The 18,401-nt window shown below is 44.3% G+C and overlaps 1 protein-coding gene across 3 annotated transcripts in view; it reads right to left on the bottom strand.

Annotated features, from left to right (window-relative positions):
- Positions 1-568: 568 nt before the first annotated feature.
- LOC121933493 (rho guanine nucleotide exchange factor 40-like) overlaps positions 569-18,401 on the bottom strand; it is a 45,810-nt gene continuing 27,977 nt past the window's right edge. Inside the window, exons 9-20 of one of the 3 annotated variants that reach the window (XM_042473316.1) lie at positions 15,399-15,526; positions 13,212-13,329; positions 11,414-12,006; positions 10,314-10,560; positions 9,183-9,269; positions 8,027-8,251; positions 7,532-7,693; positions 6,825-6,987; positions 5,429-5,581; positions 5,236-5,342; positions 4,522-4,575; positions 569-3,767 (exon numbers count right to left, since the gene is read on the bottom strand). In XM_042473316.1, the coding sequence (XP_042329250.1) occupies positions 4,537-4,575; positions 5,236-5,342; positions 5,429-5,581; positions 6,825-6,987; positions 7,532-7,693; positions 8,027-8,251; positions 9,183-9,269; positions 10,314-10,560; positions 11,414-12,006; positions 13,212-13,329; positions 15,399-15,526 (2,022 nt within the window). In that variant the 3' untranslated portion in view covers positions 569-3,767; positions 4,522-4,536. Of the gene's footprint in view, positions 3,768-4,521; positions 4,576-5,235; positions 5,343-5,428; positions 5,582-6,824; positions 6,988-7,531; positions 7,694-8,026; positions 8,252-9,182; positions 9,270-10,313; positions 10,561-11,413; positions 12,007-13,211; positions 13,330-15,398; positions 15,527-18,401 lie in introns of those variants that run through there. The other 2 variants (XM_042473317.1, XR_006104528.1) reach the window with 2 other exon arrangements.

Here is an 18,401-nt window from a genome sequence, read left to right as displayed (position 1 = left end):
CCAAACCCCAGCGGATACCAAGGGCCCACTGTATTCCCAAATATATATAAATTCCAAAAGCAAACCTTGATTTTGCATGCATATATATATATATATAGAGAGAGAGAGAGAGAGAGAGATTGTATTTAATGGGACTTGAGCATCCACGGATTTTGGTATCCATGGGGTCCTGGAATCAAACCCCAGCAGATACCAAGTTCCCACTGTATTCCCATATATATATAAATTTCAAAAGCAAACCTTGATTTTGCCTATAACTATGCCATTGTATTTAACCAAACCCCAGCGGATACCAATGGGCCCATATAGTTGTTAAAAGAGTTGATTGAAGAGAAGTCTCACCCTCTAACAGCCTCTACCAAAGCTAAACAGCTAGAAGTAAAGCATTGTTGCAATTTTAAAAGCTAAATACAAACAAACAAAAAATACAATCAAAACCAAGTGACAAGTAAAAAGGGTCTAATAATTGCAATAACAGTCCAAGCTGATAAATAACCAAAGTACTGTACTGTAAACTAATGGAAAAGCAGGTACCTCTGTAACTGAAGAACACAATAACAGAAGCGAATAAGGTATTTCAGCATGCTTTTTTATATATAAAATATGGTCTTTTCAGACAAACCTGACTGATTATTTTGACAAGATTACATGTTTAGCAACGATAACCATTAATTTACAGAGGCCCAAGGTGGTTGCTTAGTACCTTATGATGGCTTAAGTTTGCGGGCAGCAATAGCTAGAAAGCATTCATCAAATGGGTTATAAAATGGAGTGTTTCCACCATATTTAAGTTTCCTTAACACCTGGGCCTGAACAATCAATCTGCACAGCATGCAGTTTTTAAAGCACTGTACATTTCAATCAAATAATGACATTATGCCCATTCTGATTTCTCTCAACCGACGCAACTATAGCACTCTACCCAGCCTGCAGAGCAGCCATAGCTCCTCTTTAGAAAACCTTCATTTTATGGAAACACTGCAATACTGAAGGTTCCAGTTTCTCCAAGGAGTAAACTCAGCTCAAGTTCCAGAGACTTCATTTTTTCCCTTAGTGCACAGCACTCAAATAAAATATAGCCATTTGAAGAACTGTAGATGCTACAAAATCCAAGCCTGGTATTATTGTTTTGAATACAAAAACTGCTTGTCTTTGCTATGAAAACTCAAATCTTCTACCCATTTCCCCTAAATTTTGCAGGTGAATGAGTTGGGACAAGATTTCACAAATGGAAGATGAGGCACTAAACAACTGTACCTGGACTGCACTGTTTCTGACTGGCAGACAGAGGCTCAATTAGAGGCTGCTCCTACAGAAAGAAAAATCCCTGCACTTAGAAGACTAAATATCAGGGAGTTGAGTTATCACCTGTTCCCCGACATGTCGGTTTTCTGTGTGCAAGGAACATTTTTGTATGGAGAAATGAGCATTTTAATCTACACATGCAGTCTTAGGCTGACATCATGTTGGTTAGTCCCAAGTATAGTAAATCTATTGAATTGTTGCTCTAGTCAGGACTAACAATAGAATTTAGGCCTGAGAATGAAGGAATGAATAATAGCATACTTAAAATATGAAACCATCCACTAAATAAGGCAGAGGAGGTTGATCCAGTTAAGACAGCAAAATGATTAAAATACTGAAGTCATTCCTATTCTTGAAGCTCATCTGAGGACAAACCAGACATTATCCAGTCATGGGGTTAGTAACCATGCCTAAGGGATTTTTAAAAATGTACTGTACTAGACTGAAATGTGGGCCAGGTATATCCAATAGGACATGAGAAATCGAATACTTCCCAATCCTGATTAACAACTCCCCCTCTTGTTAGCAGCCTTAAAAGGGGGGGGGGACTCCCATTGGTGGCTATGGGCTAGCATCAGAGCCAATAGTTGATTTTACTAAGATTATGGTTAAAGAAAAGTTAAAGCACACTGCTTGTTGTGCTCCTGATGAAAATTATACTTGTCACTTGCACCTACTGGTATTTAAAAACAAAAATTAAGTACAGAAAGAAAACATCCAGACATGGTTACTGACCACATAATGAGAGTAATGTCTCATTTGAGCATTCAAGGAGAACAGTGTTCAGGGTGATAAAGTGCAAGCAGGGGAAGAATGATGCACTTCTTACCCATCGGACCACTTATACTGAAAAAATGAACACCTTTTATACATAAAAGGAATGTAAATGCATACACCTTCTCCTATGTCTAGCTTGCTGCTTTTCTCTAATATATTTTATCCCAGTAATTTAGATCAAAACAGTGGCACTAGTCTGTCCCCCAACCCCCAAAAAGTGGTTATAAATTGAGAAATCTGTTTTAATCCCCAAATGGGGAGAGTGTAGCAGAATAATTTGTGCAGACTAGCAGCGATCCCCTTTTAAAAAGTGGTTGTAAATGGAGAAACTTGTTCTAATCCCAAAAGAGCAGTGGTGGTTAGTAGAGATCCACAGTAATCGGCCAAGAATTGGACAAAGCATATATAACAGGGCTGTTAAATTTCCTTGGAATTGATATTTAAAATATTGATGAATTTTACAAGTCTGCTAAATAAAAAGTCTTCCAGACTTTGCCTATCTTATGCACTGTCTTCCAATTACAAGAATGTTTTCATTCGTTACATATTTTGTGCCTTTTAAGGCCCACTTGTGTGTTGTGTATTAGGAAGAATATCCTATGTGCAGCAGAAATGTAGCCCAGCCTTTCTTGGACTGTATGTCCTCAGACTATGTGTATGTGTGTAGAAGGGACACTTTACCAAGTGCTCTTGCTTGGCAAACCTTTCCAGACGTTTTTTTTTTTAATTAGTACACATCAAGAATATGACAAGTCTAGAACCCTTGACATGCTAGTTTTCTTTATGTTTTTTCCAATTATGGTGAAAGAATCCAAATGGGTGTCCCCTTCCTCTCTGCATCCTAAAGGTGCACAGTTCCAGGACAGCCTTCCCCAGCATCAACTATAATTTTATTATCACTCAGAGTTTCCCTGATTCAGCTGCAGATGCCTCTGAGCATCTTTAGATGAGTAGTGGTGGCTTTATGTTCTGGTACAATCACCTCCTCCACCAGTGCAACCTCTAGTCACAACTCTTTTCTCCTCCTTTTCCTCTGGAGTTGACCTGCTTGTAGTTCAAAAAGTACTTCCCACAGTTGCTTAGTAACTGCATTTCAGGTTCTCCCTTTCATCTCCCATCAGACTAAGTAAAATATCAATTTGTCCAGGAACTCACAGCTGTGATTGGAGACAGAGCACCAGGAAATGGAGCAGTTTCAGTAGACTGGGTGAACTGATCACTGATGGATAAGTGCTGACACAGCAGAATTTCCTCCTAGTCTACAACATGGACCTCGTTGGTTGACCTCTTTTGCCTGGTACACGACTTCTCACCACCAACAGCATCAGCACATGGCATTCCTCTCAGCCAACAGCTTTCAGTAATTTCACAGCCCAAGAAAATGGTGGGAAAGGCACTGGATGGGTACTGTGTGGTGGGACAGAAGCATCCCAGGGTAGAATTGCAGCCAAATCTGGGTGTTCCTATCGGATGGTAGCAAAGTGATGTGCGTAGGAGAACCATCAGGTGACTTGGAGGGAGCAGGTCACAGTACTGCTAGACAACAACACCCATTTATGCCATGTCCCCCCTACAGTATCCTGTGGGACTCAGACTGTTCTGTTCCCGGAGTCCCTGGGGATTGAATCCTGCCTTCCATGACTGCCAGGGGAAAAGAGCTTCCGGTGTAGGCTCCATACCCAATGCTGCAAAAGAAAGAGGGACAACTGAGTGCCCTGATACAAAGAAAGACTTCTAATACTGCCCAAAAGGTTTGCTGACTATCCACCCTCAATCATCTATTCATGTTTATGTTTTGCACCAATATTCCTGAAAGCCATCCCAGACTTGTGAAATTCAAAGTGGATTTTAAGTCTATTTAAGTCCTTTGAAGAGAAGGCACACAGCACTATACTCTGAAATAAAGCATATATTTTGTAGTCCTTAAAAAAAAAAACCATAGCATTTAAAGTGCTACCCCTAAATTGTTTCCATAATTGTTTACAACAAATCTGCAAGGCAGATTAATATTATTTCTTTCTTATCACAGATAGGGGAGATGAAGCTGAGAAATGATGACTTGCCCACGGTTACCCTGTAAGAACATGCCCAATCTCAACTAACTTTGTTAGTAACATTAAACTGGCTCTGTAAGTATTAAGAGAAATTTTAAATGGCAGTAGTACAGAGACAACTGGGTTTGCTATACAAAGACAGAGGAACTGCAAGAAGAGGAAACAGACGTTTTTAAAAAGCACCTGCACACATTTAATCACACATTTAAACAAGGATAAAGTAAAATTGTGGGATAAGGAGGTATGTCTGGAAATATAGACTAAGAAAGGTGGGGGAATGCCATGTGCTGCACTTCAGGGAAAAGAGGGACAGTCAGTAGCAGGAAAAAGAAGTTGGCGTTCAAGGGCGCAAAGGTAGAGAGGTTTGGCGTGGGCGCTGTAGTACCTGGCCGCCATGGCCTCAGAGTGGGGTCACTGGTTCGCCGGCAACGCCAGACATCTGGCAAATAAAGAAAACATATGAAAGCCATCATGGTGAACCCTAAAGGGGGAAGGGACAGGAGGATCATACCATCTTGCACACAAAAAGCACAATCGACATAGAGTTTTGTTCATATGCTAGAAGAGTATGCTCCTGGTGCTTTCATACTTGTGTGACAGGAAGGGAGAGGAGGGTGGGGTGTGTACCCCTCTGAAAGTCTTAAAGCAAGAGTGGGGAAACTGCTGCTCCCACAATCCCTTGTGGACTAGGACTTCTGGGAGATGAAATTCAAAACCAGATAACTAGAAGGCCAAAGCTTTCCACCCTCTGTATAAAAGTACCCTTTACACTGGGTACTTCACAAATGGATCAGTTTATACAACCAGCATAAATCCTTTTTCTGGACTGTAGCACTTCAGATTCCAGACATCTGGAGATTGCAGACAGTGTATTCTAGATTCCTTAGGAAACTAGTATTGCATGGAGATATTGGGTTAAACCTTTCATCCTTGCTATGCTTGGCTTTTCTTAAAGTATAGGGAGTTTCTGTCAATGGAGGAGTGTTAAAATACACAACTTCCCCCCTCTCTCTGCAGCCTTAGTGAAATCTAAAGAGTATATGAACAGGCTCAGAAAAACAAACTTCATCAACAGTCATTTAGCTTTCAGTAAACTCACCGACTGGTGGTGCCCTAGAGCAGTGATGCTGCTGGGCAATGATCCTCTTCCTTGTCTAAGTGGTTCTGGGTGGACTGGGGAGGTTCCTGCAGACTCAGAGGTCTCAGCTAACAGAAAGAGAAATATAAGACATAAGTACAAACATGAACAGTGATTCTCACAGAGAAGACAGAGAAAACTTCAGTGAACTCACCTCTTGGAATGGGCTTGACGTCCAGGTCCCATTCTTCCTCCTCAAAGTGTCCAGGCAATGACAACCCAGGAGGAGGCCCAGACCCCAGGCCAAGAGGGGCCAAACGCTGGGCAGGGCAGGAAGATATGCTCATGGAGACAGATGGATGGGCAGCTGTAGCAGTGGAAGGGAAGAGAAAGAAAAAACACCTAACATGTTCTGCGTCTGATATCCTACAGGTCTTATCAGTTACCTTAGCAGAATTTTCCCAAAGAAAAATCATTCCATGCAACTCTTTTTTTTTTGTGCCTTTTATTCTCCACATTAACCTCATGCGGAAAGCAGGAAGCAGCATTAGTTACAGAATATATTAAACAATTATGTCTTTTTCCTATACTGTTTGTAGATTTGAAATGCAGAACTACATATTTTCTCCACAAGGAAGGATTGTGACCTGTGATGCCCCCAAAATGCCCCAGAATTCTCCTTTTCTTTCCCTTTTTGTAGAGAAATCAGACTCTCCTTTCAATGACTGATAGAACCACTACAGGATGAGTGACACTTGACTGCTTGAGGAAAAAGTACAAGATTCCCCATGCCATCAACACAGAGAAACTAACTGGAAAGGCAGTTACAGATATTACTTCAGTACTGGTGACAGGACATGATTTCACACTGTACCAGAGAACTGCAGATCAGTTTATGGGCAGCAGGAAGATTACATTACACACACACTACATTGCCTCCCCCAACAAAAAAAAAATGTATTACAGCTGCTCTGCACCCCCTGTGGTATCTGCTGTATAAAATGGCTGTTGCACCTGAATAGGACTGGAGTATATTATACCCACCTACCCCAGTTTTAAAGAGTAAGGACTGACAGGATATCTATTTCCACATGGTCCTACCTAAACACTGAATGTCATTACAGCCCCCTCTAGGCTACCTCAGCAACTAAAGTGGCAGTGGTTATTAAGGAAAAAGTCTTTTATGTGGTGGCACCCTGCGTTTGGAATGATCTGTCCCCCAGAGGCTCACCAGTTGCCCATTCCAAAACCATTTCAGTGCTAAGAAAAGTGCTTTATTTTGCCATCCTTTAAATTTATTTTCTGTTATTTAGATCAGATTTGTTTCTTGAAGCTGGTTTTTATTGTGTTTTTAGTATTGATTGATTGATTGATTGATTGATATAAATCAGGCTGATATTTCTAACTGAAAGGTGGAGGGCCATCTTCAAAATAAATTAAGTAACAATTCTCCTTAGAAGAAGAGTTCAGACTTCTAGGTCTTTTCTTCTTTGTCAGTGAAAATGGTAAAATATCCCTGAGGATTTCTTAAAGCAAGGTAACAATTTGCAAAAACATAGCCATGATAACCAGTCTTGCCCTACTGGGTGTCTATTCCCATATGCTCATACCCTGTCTCCACAGCAGTTGGGCTATCACATTTGTCCACTGATGTTTGATCTCAGCAGAGGCTGCCTGCAGTGTGTAGGCCTGCCGGGCTGATCCTCGTCCAAACCACAGCTCAAAGCGTAGCCCAGTAGGTCCCACACTCTCCGTCAGCCCCATAGAAGCTGTCTGTGCCAAAAGAAAATATGGGGAGAACGTTAGTGGAAATTTAAGTAGATATCTTATTTAAGTCATTTGCATCTAGGACATCATTATTCAATACTGAGAAATATGCAGGGCAGGGGAAGGTAGACCAATCTTATTGCAAAGGGCAACAGGACATCTAGAAAAGGGTCTCAAATAAGAATCTCTGATCTAAAATGTTGGCCTTTGCTCCCAGCTGGGAACATAACATTATCCCATTATGTCAGAACAGGTACTAATGAACTAGCCAGCCCTGCCCCAGCTGCATTCTGATTTCTAATATGTAATGCTGTCCACCAGTCTTTGCTAAATTTTATTCCTATTTACAGCCCAGTGGTCCAAGAGATCCTTGTTTTCTTAAATCCCATCCACCATTTTGTTTGTTTCATAGGCAAATCTAACAATCACATGTATTCCCCCAAACAAAGGTGGCGATTCCAAACAATATATCTATCAGTCTGGAGCTAGAAGAATTGTTCAGTTACAAGTTCCAAGAAAAGGCAATCTCCATGATGATCTCTCCTCCTACCTGCAAGGCCTGTTTGCAGACGTAGCCACCCTCAGCTCCCTTGCACTTGGTGAAGAGCAACAGCTGCTCAAAGAGGAAGAGGTGACGCTGGCACTTACGACGCCCGCACAGCAGAGTGAGCTCACCACGCTGCAGGAGCGGCCCTTGTTCTGACAATTTCATCTGCAGGGACAGAGGAGTGCTGCTCAATGCCCTGAGGCTCACATTGTCCACTCCCTTCCTCCTCAACCAGTACCAAAAGAAGCAGTAAAAGTGCCCCTATGCCTCCAGTTTGCTAATTAGGTGCTCTTACTCGGTATACCCCTGTGCTAGGGCAAAGACCTTAAAATGTAGAAAGTATAAAATCTGGCAAAGGGTCCCACAGCCAAGCAAGTATTAGAGCATAGGATAAATCAAGCTGGGTGTGGAATAAGCAGCAGGGAAGGAAGCAACACATGCACAGCTATGCAGCACAAAGGATGCAGTGCTGCATGCTGGGAGCGCCCATGCGCTCACCTCGCAGCCCCGGATCTGCTCGGCAGCTAGTAGATCCCTGCCTCGCTGCTCCTGGGCTTCCAGCAGCTGCTGGGCCTCCTGAAGGGCTTGGCGCTCAGGCCCCCGCTCGAGCTCGCATTCACGCAGCAGCTCACCCAGGAAGCGCCGATACCGCTCCAGCTGCTCCAAGGGTACACGCAAAGTGCGGGCTGCATGCCCGTCCTCATGCAGCTCTGCCGGGCTCTTCTGCAAGGAGAATGGAGATAAAGATATTTGAGCTTACAGACAGTGAAAACCCAAAGACTGAGCACTCAGTCCTTTGGCCTCACTACACCAGCCTGCCCCACTACCTTCCCCACCACCACCACCTAAAGAGAAAATCAAGATGAAGGGTGCTTTCCAATGGAATACTAGGGTAGTGGTAGGAAATGTGACCCAAGGGTCACATGTAGCCCTAAAGATTGTTTTTAAAGTCTTCTTTCAACCCCATGGGTAATTTTTGGGTTTTAAAAAACCCTCTTTCTCCTGGTCCTAGACATGGCAAAATTAGCCCTCTATGATCCCAGGGGATGTGGATGACTATTTTGAGCTTCCCCTGCAAAATAATAAATAAAAGATTGAAAAAATGCATGCCACCAAGTGTTATACAGCCCTTCAAGATCACATGAAAGGCAATGTAGCTTCCTGACATCTGGCTGCTGCCCACCTAAATTTGGGGGCTTCTAGTATTACAAATCAAAACTCTGCCTACTCTGTCTTTCTCTCCTTAGCAGAGGTTTTCAGCTAAGAAAAAAAAACAGAAAAAATTGTGGGAAAACATTGGGAGGTTTATCAAAGGAAGATAAGACTGAAATCCCATGTAAAATGTGACATTTGTGGCAAGGTGATTGCAAGGTAAAACTCTTGTCTGGAGATGGCCATACAGAAATTCTAAACATGACACATTGGTAACACAATGTACATCCAACTCTGGTTGAACACTGTTGTCTTGGATCCATTTTCTCCACACTCCTCCGCATCACTGTGAGGCATTCTATTTGCCAGTGAGTGAAAGGAAGCCATTGTGAGGCAAAATAGCTCCTTTTAGCAACCACCAGCTGAGCTATTAATTTTGCCCACCCCAAAAAGTCAAAGTTGAACCTCCACCCCCACATCTCATGTGGTCCTCAGCTCATACCTTGCTGGATGCTCGAAGTGAAGCCAGGGCAGACTGGAACTTGTTGTGATCTTTGGCATAGGTGGCATAAAGTTGAAGCTTCTCTCTCTACAGGCAGGAGAGAAAAAGATTCTGTTATTCAGTCATTCTGGCAGAGGCCAAGAAAACTGGCTGTGACATTAGAATAAAGCAAGTTATAGAGTCTACACAAAAGATTGTTCTTTTCCTCTTTCATTTCCCAACCTGTCAAATGGGAACACAGCCTTTAGAAACAAGCACAAAAGACAAGGTTTCCTATGCTGTTCGTACAGTGCAATTATTTGGCTTAAACTACTGTGTTACATCCCTAAATGAATTCAGTCTGTATCTTTATGTGCCAGCCTTCAATTAGAAAGCATTATTTCAAGGACTTACGTGACTGTGGCTGTCTTTGGACTACAGTTTCCATCAGTTCTAGCCAATATACCTAATGGTAAGATCGGAATGGTCTAAAACATCTCGTGGCCCTCCCTGTTGTGTTTTACAAACTGGCTGTAATATACAAAGCAGAGGGGCAAGTGTTTGTGTCCACCTGGGTTTCCATGTTTACTTTGGGGTCATTTTCTTATCCCTTGGTTGGTTGCCAAATGATTTGCTGAAATGTTGAAGACAGAGCATTTAACTTTCACAGGCTACTACCTGTAGCTTCCTCCTTGTTAGACACACCTGCAGGAAGTGTGTTGGAATGAGCCATTGACCAAAGACTTGCATAGACAAGAAGGAAAGGTACAAGGTGAGAGATGCACTACTGAATAGTTTCATAGTACTTATTTCTAAAAGGGGAAGGGCTACATAGCCTTATCTAACTTTGCGAGATAGGCAAGTGTGCCTACAGTTAATCCATGGTTGACAAAAGTTTGTCTCTACACATGTTCAACAGTGCTCTCTTCCCTATTATTATAGCATGTACTCCAGAGCACATAACAGAAACTTTGGGGGGGCTAAGTCACAATGACAAACTAAATCTTGTGGAGGCTTTGTCCTTGGAGGTGAAGAAAAGGAAGAAGAAGAGATGGACTTGTGGTGTAGGAAATGGACTCCAGCATGCAGCAAAGCAGATTTTAAAATGACAATAAGATTAGCTGGAGGGGTGGGGTGAAGGCAAGCACTCACGTGGTGCAGGAAACAGCCCCCAGCCCGTGACGGGTGGTTCATGCATCCTTCCAACTCGCCAAGGAGGCAGCTGCTGTGGAAGGCCAGCAACTGGTCCCGTATGGTCCGAAGAGCACTGCCCAGGCACCGCAGTTCAGCTGGCCAGGCCTGTCCCCCAGGTTCCTGGGACAGACAGAGAGGCTGGGAAAGGGCATTCACATACTCCCGCTCACACTCCAGCAGCTCAGCCAGAAGCTGTTGTTGGACCCTGAGAAAAGACATGGGGAGTGAGCAATGAAATACTGAGTTGTTTGGCCCTGCCTGGATAATCTGGAGCATGTGGTCCCCGTGAAGAAACAAGGGTATTTTTTAAAGCAATATACTAGATCAGCTAGGGCAAGGATGGACATTTTGTAGGGGCTGGCTCCCTGCAGGACTGGGGGTACATATTCCCTACTACCATCACTGGACCTCCTTCACTTAACATAGAAAACATGTTTTTAAAAAGGTTGTTTTGACTCAAAATAGCCCCCAGGGACTGGGGGAATTCCCCCCTCCCAGTGCTGTTTTAACCCCAGGAAATGCCCTTATTTATCCAGGAGGTAATTTTAAGACTGAGAGAACTTATCAAATGAACAGTTTGTAATCAATTTCCAGTTCACTTCATGGTGGAATAAAACCCTCTCATGTCTAAAACAGTTCAGGGATGGGGTCCAAAATGTAGGAAAATGGTGGCAGGAGGGTTCTGGGGGCCACATGCAGCTTTCAGGTCACACTTTACTTATCCTGGCCTGGGCAAGTTGTGGATACAGTGGCACAGTGAGAGAAAGATGTGCCTGATCGGTATACTAGCCATGTCTCCTGAGCAAGCTCTACTGAAACAGAAACAGAACTGAAACAATTTTTGCACAGCTCCACATGTCTGAATATGCCTCTGGTTCATGAATGGAAAGCAGGGAGGCCATTTCCACTGTCTGCAGCATGGATCAAATGTCTTCGATTGACCCTTCCAAGCCATTAAATGTACCAAGTGTTCAGCCCTGGACATAATTTTGGATTAACAACACAGCAAAAAATGAGATTATGTCATTAGTCCCACTTCCAGTGCCCTTTCTTCTTACCCAAGACAGCGCCTTCTTTCCATACGGGGTGTGGCCCCCCAAGGAGCTTCAGCAACATGGGTCCCGCTACGACTCAACAACACATGTTCACGGGGAGAACAGCTCCGGTCTGCTAGCTCACGACTGCTCACCTCCAGGCCACGGATGTGTACACTGGGGCGGCCTGGGTCACTTGAGGCCCGCAACGATATGGGGGAAGCAGGAGACAGAGGTGACCTGGGACTGCCCTGTCTCTTCTTCCCATTCTCTAGGACATGGCTTCGAGTGGGAGAACAGCAAGGAGAGGCTTTGGGGCTGGCATGTGGCTGAAAAAGGGAGGTTAGGCTGCAAGAGGAGCCAAACCTGGCACTCAGGCCCCAGCCATGCTTAGGGGAAGATGAGGCACTGATGCTGCAGGCACGGGACCGTGGGGCACAGCCAGTATCTGGAGAGGGTGGTGTCTTCCTTTGGGACTTGGGGCTTTGTAACAATGTCCTCTCCAGGGATGCCCCTTCAGCCAGGCCTTCAGCTGGCCTCTTTCCTTCCTTCTTCTCTTCCATACCGTCACCACCAGGTTCAAGGCATGTCTTGTCTTCCAGAGTTTGCTGCTGGAGCTATTGTGGTGGGATAGGGGATTGGAAGGGGGGGGGGGGGGGGGGAGGGAGAGAAAGAGCACAAGAAAAAAAGGATCACTGGGCCAAACCTACAGAATTGCCTTCTGGGATTAAACTTGAGGGAGGGCAAACTGGGTGGTCATGGCATTGAACTAAACTTCTTACATGTTGTGGCCACAGAAACAGGAGGAGATGTTTTCCCCAAAAAACATCTTTAGGATGTCTGGGCACCTAACTATAAAAATGATCTTCCATCAATTAATTTCATAATATTTTCTTTACTCATTTTCAGTTTGATGTCACTTTTTCTAAACAGCCACACATGGTACACATGGGAAGGTTTTGCAAAACTGGTGGGGGAGGAGACATCAAAGGTACATTTTACCCAAGGCACTAAAACTGGGCCCTGCACCCACTGCAGTCTTTCAGGGCTCCCAACCTTTTTAGCTTATGCACAAGACAGAAAAAAGCCAACAGCCGCAGATTTCATCATGGCATTGCCCCCTCCCATCAGCAATACAGACCAACATACTTCATTAGGTATACCTTAACTCTCCCTATAGCCATTGCACTGCTTTCCCCCCCGAACTGCCAGTTCTTGCTTCCTCCAGGCTGCTTCAAACACAGTTCTTCTATTTATGCTAATGTGATTTTTAATCTCCCACCTCAGAAAAACTAGGTTTTCTGAAGAAATTAGCCAGTGCAACCCCACTCACCCCCTTTCAACCATCCTAACAGGGTCAGGAACGACTGTTCAAGGAGCCAGGCACCATGACTGTATTATCAGTTCAAAAATATATTTTAGGACCTATCTGTTCTCCTTCAAGTAAAATGCAGAATATTTGCCTAGTTTGTCCCATTTCATTGTTATGGTTCAGTTCCAGTACTGGAACCAGTGAGAGTGTTTGTTTATTTATTTACAGCAATGTATACCCCACCCCTCAGCAAAAAAAGGCTTTCAGAGCATCTTAAAAATTGTTGACAGTTCCATCAGATTCCCTTACAATTTAAAAAAGACACAATACACAAGGAAAAGAGGATAGTAGTGGGGGAAGGATATAAAGTCCAACAAATGAGCTCTAAGGTTTCTTCTGCTTAGCTTTTCTATGGGTTTGTCTATAAATTTTAATTGTATGTGGCCTGCCAAGACCTACAAAGTCTCAGATTCACCTTAGCAAACTATTGAAAGACACTTTAGCAATTACTTGTGTGTTTTCCCGCTCCTGCTGCAACACCTCCAGGCGCCGGTTGCTGAGCTGGACAAGTCCATGAAGGGCTTCATCCACCTCTTGGTAGAGTCTGGTGGCAGCCACAGCCTCCATACTGCAGAAAGAAAAGCAGTGGGTCACTTTGGGCACAGCTGCCATCTATGCAAAATAAAGAGGAAAAGAGCGCAGAGGGCAGATTCATGCCAGCAAGAGCCCTTTTGGGACACAACACATTTAAGAGCCAGTCCAAATGGCCATGACCTTTCTCCTGGAGCTTTTGAATTATATACTGGAATGTTCTCTCTTTAAGAAGGAGAGATGTTCATGTGTTCAAAAGGAATCTCTTCACTTGAAGGAAGTAAGGTTGTTGTTTTTTTACAAGCATCCATCAGAAAATCTTTAGCCCAGGATATTCTTACTGAAGAACAAGGCCAGAGGAAAGGACTTCAGTCAAGTGCTCCTCTAGGAGAGGGGTCCCCTGCTTTCTTTTAATCTTTTCCTCATGACTGCACTAGGGGAGGGGATTCAAAAGTAATAGGGCCTAAATCCTCTAAAGGCACCAGATCCTATCTGATCTTGGAAGCTAAGCAGGGCCAGCCCAGGTTAGTGCTTGGATAGGAGACTCTCAGTGGAGACCAGGCGCTGTGGGCTATATTGAGTATTGCTTGCCTATGAACAGTCTATGATATTAAGCCATAAACTCGTATGATTTTAAGCCATAAGTTGACAGGTGGCTTGAAGGCACATATACCCACACGTAGACTACAAAAAATGGGGAAAGAGTTCTTTCATCAAGCATCTCATTGGTTGGACAGAAAAACTTTACAGGCCACAAACTGCCATCAGACAGGAGTTTCCTCACCACTGGCCCTGACAGCCCAGTGGCTTCCAACACATGCATCTGGTCTGCTCCATGGTTTGGTGTTATTAACTGCAAAAGATGGATTGAAATGTGGCTGTGCCTCACCTCCACCTTTGTGTCTTAGGGACAAGCTGCAAAGTTAAAGCTAATGTGGCATCCCAATGAACTTTTTGTTGTTGACTTCTTAGGAAAAGATGGTCCAAAATACACTGCAGAAATAATCCAGTTCGAGATCATTTTAACTGCCCTGGTTCAGTGCTAGGGAATCCTGCGAATTGTAGTTTATTGTGGCACCAGAGCTCTCTGAGAGAGAAGGCTAAATGTCTCACAAAACCACAGTTCCCAGAATTCCCTAGCATTGATCCAGGGCAGTCAAACCGGTCCCAAACTGCAGTTTATTTCTGCAGTGTGTTCTGGACCTACGTGAAGCTGCCATTATAAGAAGAGAGGCAAGGAGGTGGAAGGAGAAAGAAAGCGAGAAGAATGCTGGACTCTTCACCTGCCAGCATTTTAATGCTTCAAACTGATCAAATGTTTGCCTATTTTTGTTTGAAATGTTTGAGAGCCAGTGTACATTACTGGTTTGCAGATCAAACCAGAATGAGAAAAACTTGTTTACCTATCCCATTCAGTCATGAGGTTCACTAGGTAATGTTCTAGTGATTTGTAGAGGAAATTTAAAAGCAACTAATTACTTTTCTAAATAACATTCCTAGTTCTGAACTAAGCAACACATTTTGAGTATCAGGAAAGAGTAGCAAACTGTTACTTTATACAACTTATTATGGGGGCACAGTGGGTCCTTCATATCCACTGGGGTTTCGTTCCAGGATCCCCTGTGGATATCAAACGCCGTGGATGCCCAAGTCCTATTAAATGCAATGGCACAGTAAAATGGTATCCCTTGTATAACATGGCAAAATCAAAATTTGGTTGATGGAATTTATATTTTTAAAAATATTTTGAAGCCATGGATGGCTGAATCAGTGGATAAAAAAATCTGTGGATAAGGAGGGCCAACTGTATTTTTAGTGCCATGAAGGAAGAAATGGCCTTCTGAGAGTTTCTTCCTCATGTGTCAAAATAACTTGACTATCTTACATTACTGTATACCTTGATGTTGGGGCAAAGGAGGGGAGTTATTTTGGTGCTGAAATATCTTGAACTTGGCTTTATCACTCGGAGGGCCAATTCAATGTGTAGGAAACTTAAACAAGCAGGACAGAAATGTGATTTCAAAATAAATTAAGGAGTGATTGTCTTATTTGATATAATTCTGCTAAGAAACAGCAGCATTGTTATGCTCTAGCCCCAGTCTTCACCTGCAGGATCCCAGGGGAGGCAGCCGTGCCAGCAAGGACCCCCCACGGCGCTGGAGCTCCAGAAGACGTGGCTCAGAGAGCAGTTTCCGCATCGTCTCTTGGTGCAATGTGATCTGTGCTGACACTTCCTAAAGTGGTGAGACATCAGGGATTAGCAGGTAAAAGTTACTTTTTAGACCACAACCCCCAAAGTTTCCCCAGCCAGCTTCTTCACTGACCATGCTGGCTAAGAGAGTCTGGGAGGTGTACACTGTAGCCTAAGCAATTTATGTATAAGACCATAAATCATAAGAATTTTACAAACAGAAAAGAATAAGATTAGTACCAAAGTCTATGGGCCCATACAGACAGGCCAAAATAAAGCTGCTTCGGGGCTCTTTGGAAGTATACTGTTTAAAGGACACTCACACCATAAGAGGCCAGAAGCTGCACCAAAGCTGCACTCCAGTCCTTAGGACTGGAGCGTGGTTTTGGCATGGCTTCCGGACTCTTAGGACACATGCATCATTTAAATAGCATTCCTCCAAAGAGACCCAAAGCAGCTTTATTTTGGCCTTGTCTGTATGGGCCCTAAGAATACTAATATCATACATGATAAAAAATGTATATAAAGGATTATCATGGCGTAGTGGTTTAAGTGTTGAACTATGACTCTGGAGACCAGGATTTGAGTCCCCACTAAGTCATGGAAATCCACTCAGTGACCTTGGCCATGTTACATTCTCTTAGCCTCAGGCAAAGGCAATGACAAAACTCCTCTGAACAAATCTTGCCAAGAAAACTCCATGATAGGCTCACTTTAGGGTTGCCATAGGTCAGAAACAATTTGAAGGCATACAGCAACAACAACCCTCAAGAAAAATTAACCTTTTAAAAAAAGATCAATTACTTATCCTGCTTTTAGTTCCAAGTATGGTGTGGCTGAACCACACAAAGGAAATAACTTTCCTTGAGTGCTTGGAAAAGTTACTTTTTTGGACTATGATGCCCACAGTGGTCATTCTGGTTAGGGGATTCTGGGAATTGTAGTCCAAAAAATAAACTTTAGCAGTCTCTGCTTTACAATACAGCACCCACATTTCCATTAGTGACTAATAGTTCTTTTTTGGGGAGCTAAACTAATTTACACTCCTTTAAAAAAAAATTAAAAAACCAGATACTTTCATATTATTACATAGGCGGGTTACAGACGGGCAAAAAGGGATGTACTCATGACGTCATGAAGGTAGAGCCTTCAGACGGGCTTTACCTGAATGCCGTCATGAACACGCCCCCCGCACGCCCCAAGCGGGAAGAAGCGGCATTAAAAAGGTGCTGCTTTTTTCCGCTTCTTTTTGATTTGCGGCGTACCTGCGCAGCTCCGTCTGTAAGCTGCTGCACCGATACGTCAGAATTGCTACGCCGCAAATATAAGTTGCCGGTTTAAAAGCTCCGTGTCAGCTGCGTCCCATAATGGGTCGGGGTCCCAGGACATGCGTGGTTTGCAGCCAAGCTTTAATTGCAACGTCCGCTGCCATGGAGCTGTGGAAGCTGAGGCACAGCTGCGGCGCATTTTAAGCCTCGTAACCCTAACCCTAGAGCCACTTGTTCGCATGCGTTGCTAGAATCGCGGGAAGTTGTAACTTTTGCCGGCGGATGTTTTGGTTGTAGAAAGTGAAAAGGGAAATTTTGGGATTTAAAGTGACCCCCTACACACATTCCTGCGCCATTCTCACCTGGGAAAGGGCACAGTTCGGCTGCTCCTGGCACAGCTGTGTGGCGGCTCCCCTTTGCCACCAGGCAGGATGGCTCAGCCATCCACCAGCACCCCGAAAAAAGGCAGGGGGACGTCTTGGTCTCATACTGAGATGGCTGACATTATAGCTATATGGTCCCAGCCAAACATTTTACAGAAACTGGAGCAGTCCTACCTGAATGCTGACACATATCGAGAAGGGGAAGAAGCCATGAGAGCTGCTGCACCGGTACACCAGAATTGCTACGCCACTACTTTAAGTTGCCCATTTAAAAGCTCCGTCGCATAGTGAGTTGGGGTCTTGGAACATGCGCAGTTTGCAGTCAGGCTTTAATTGCAAAGTCCGCTGCCATGCAGCTGTGGAAGCTGAGGCACAGCTGCGGCGCATTTTAAGTCTCGTAACCCTAACCCTAACCCTAACCCTAACCCTAACCCTAGAGCAACATGTACGCATGCGCTGCTTGGAAAGTTTGGACTTTAAAGTGCACCCCTACACACATTCCTCTGCCATTTTCACCTAACAATAAAAAACGCTAAAACTGTAAATATTGACATATGTACAAAGGAGGTGAGGGGAGATGGCAGGGGGACAGCGGTGGCAGCGGAGACAGCTGTGGCTGCGCATTGCAGATTCAGCAGGAGCGCGGGGACCAAAGGAGAGGAGGCATCTATTATGCTGCTGACACTGGCAAAGTGCAAGCGGACAAGGATGCCAACACCAGCTGATCACCAGCTGGCAGGAGACCACCTTTGTTTTAAAGGGGCTTGGGCACTTTAAATGTGCCCATAGGCTTTCTGCCGCCGCTGCTTAGCCCTGCGCAGCTGCGCATTGGCCAGCCGGCAAAGGAAGAAAAAAAAAAAGAGACCCCGGAGCTTGAATGTGCCCAAGACCTTTTGATGCCCTCTAAACTTGCCCCCAAAGGCAAAGGGCAACTAGAGAGGGCCTGGGATCAAGGGGCAGGGAGCACTGACAAGGCACTAGGTCCCATGATGTTCCATAAAGACATCATTTCGCCTCCCAGGGCATGTGTTCCCTCCCAGCCCTATCTACTCTATTCTACCCTTCCTGTTCTCTCCTCCCACCATGCCTGGCTCACTGGTCCCCAAACCAGCAATCTCCAAACTCTGTCCTCCCAGGCGTTTGGACTTCATCTCCCAGAATCCCCAGCCACCTTGCCCTGTGGTCTAGGATTCTGGGAGATGAAGTCCAAACGCCTGGAAGGACAGAGTTTGGACATTGCTACCTCACACCACTCCTGCCTAGCTTT

Source organism: Sceloporus undulatus, chromosome 6 (genome assembly GCF_019175285.1).
Source record: "Sceloporus undulatus isolate JIND9_A2432 ecotype Alabama chromosome 6, SceUnd_v1.1, whole genome shotgun sequence".
Lineage (NCBI taxonomy): Eukaryota > Metazoa > Chordata > Lepidosauria > Squamata > Phrynosomatidae > Sceloporus > Sceloporus undulatus.
This window is presented reverse-complemented; position numbering and strand designations above follow the sequence as displayed.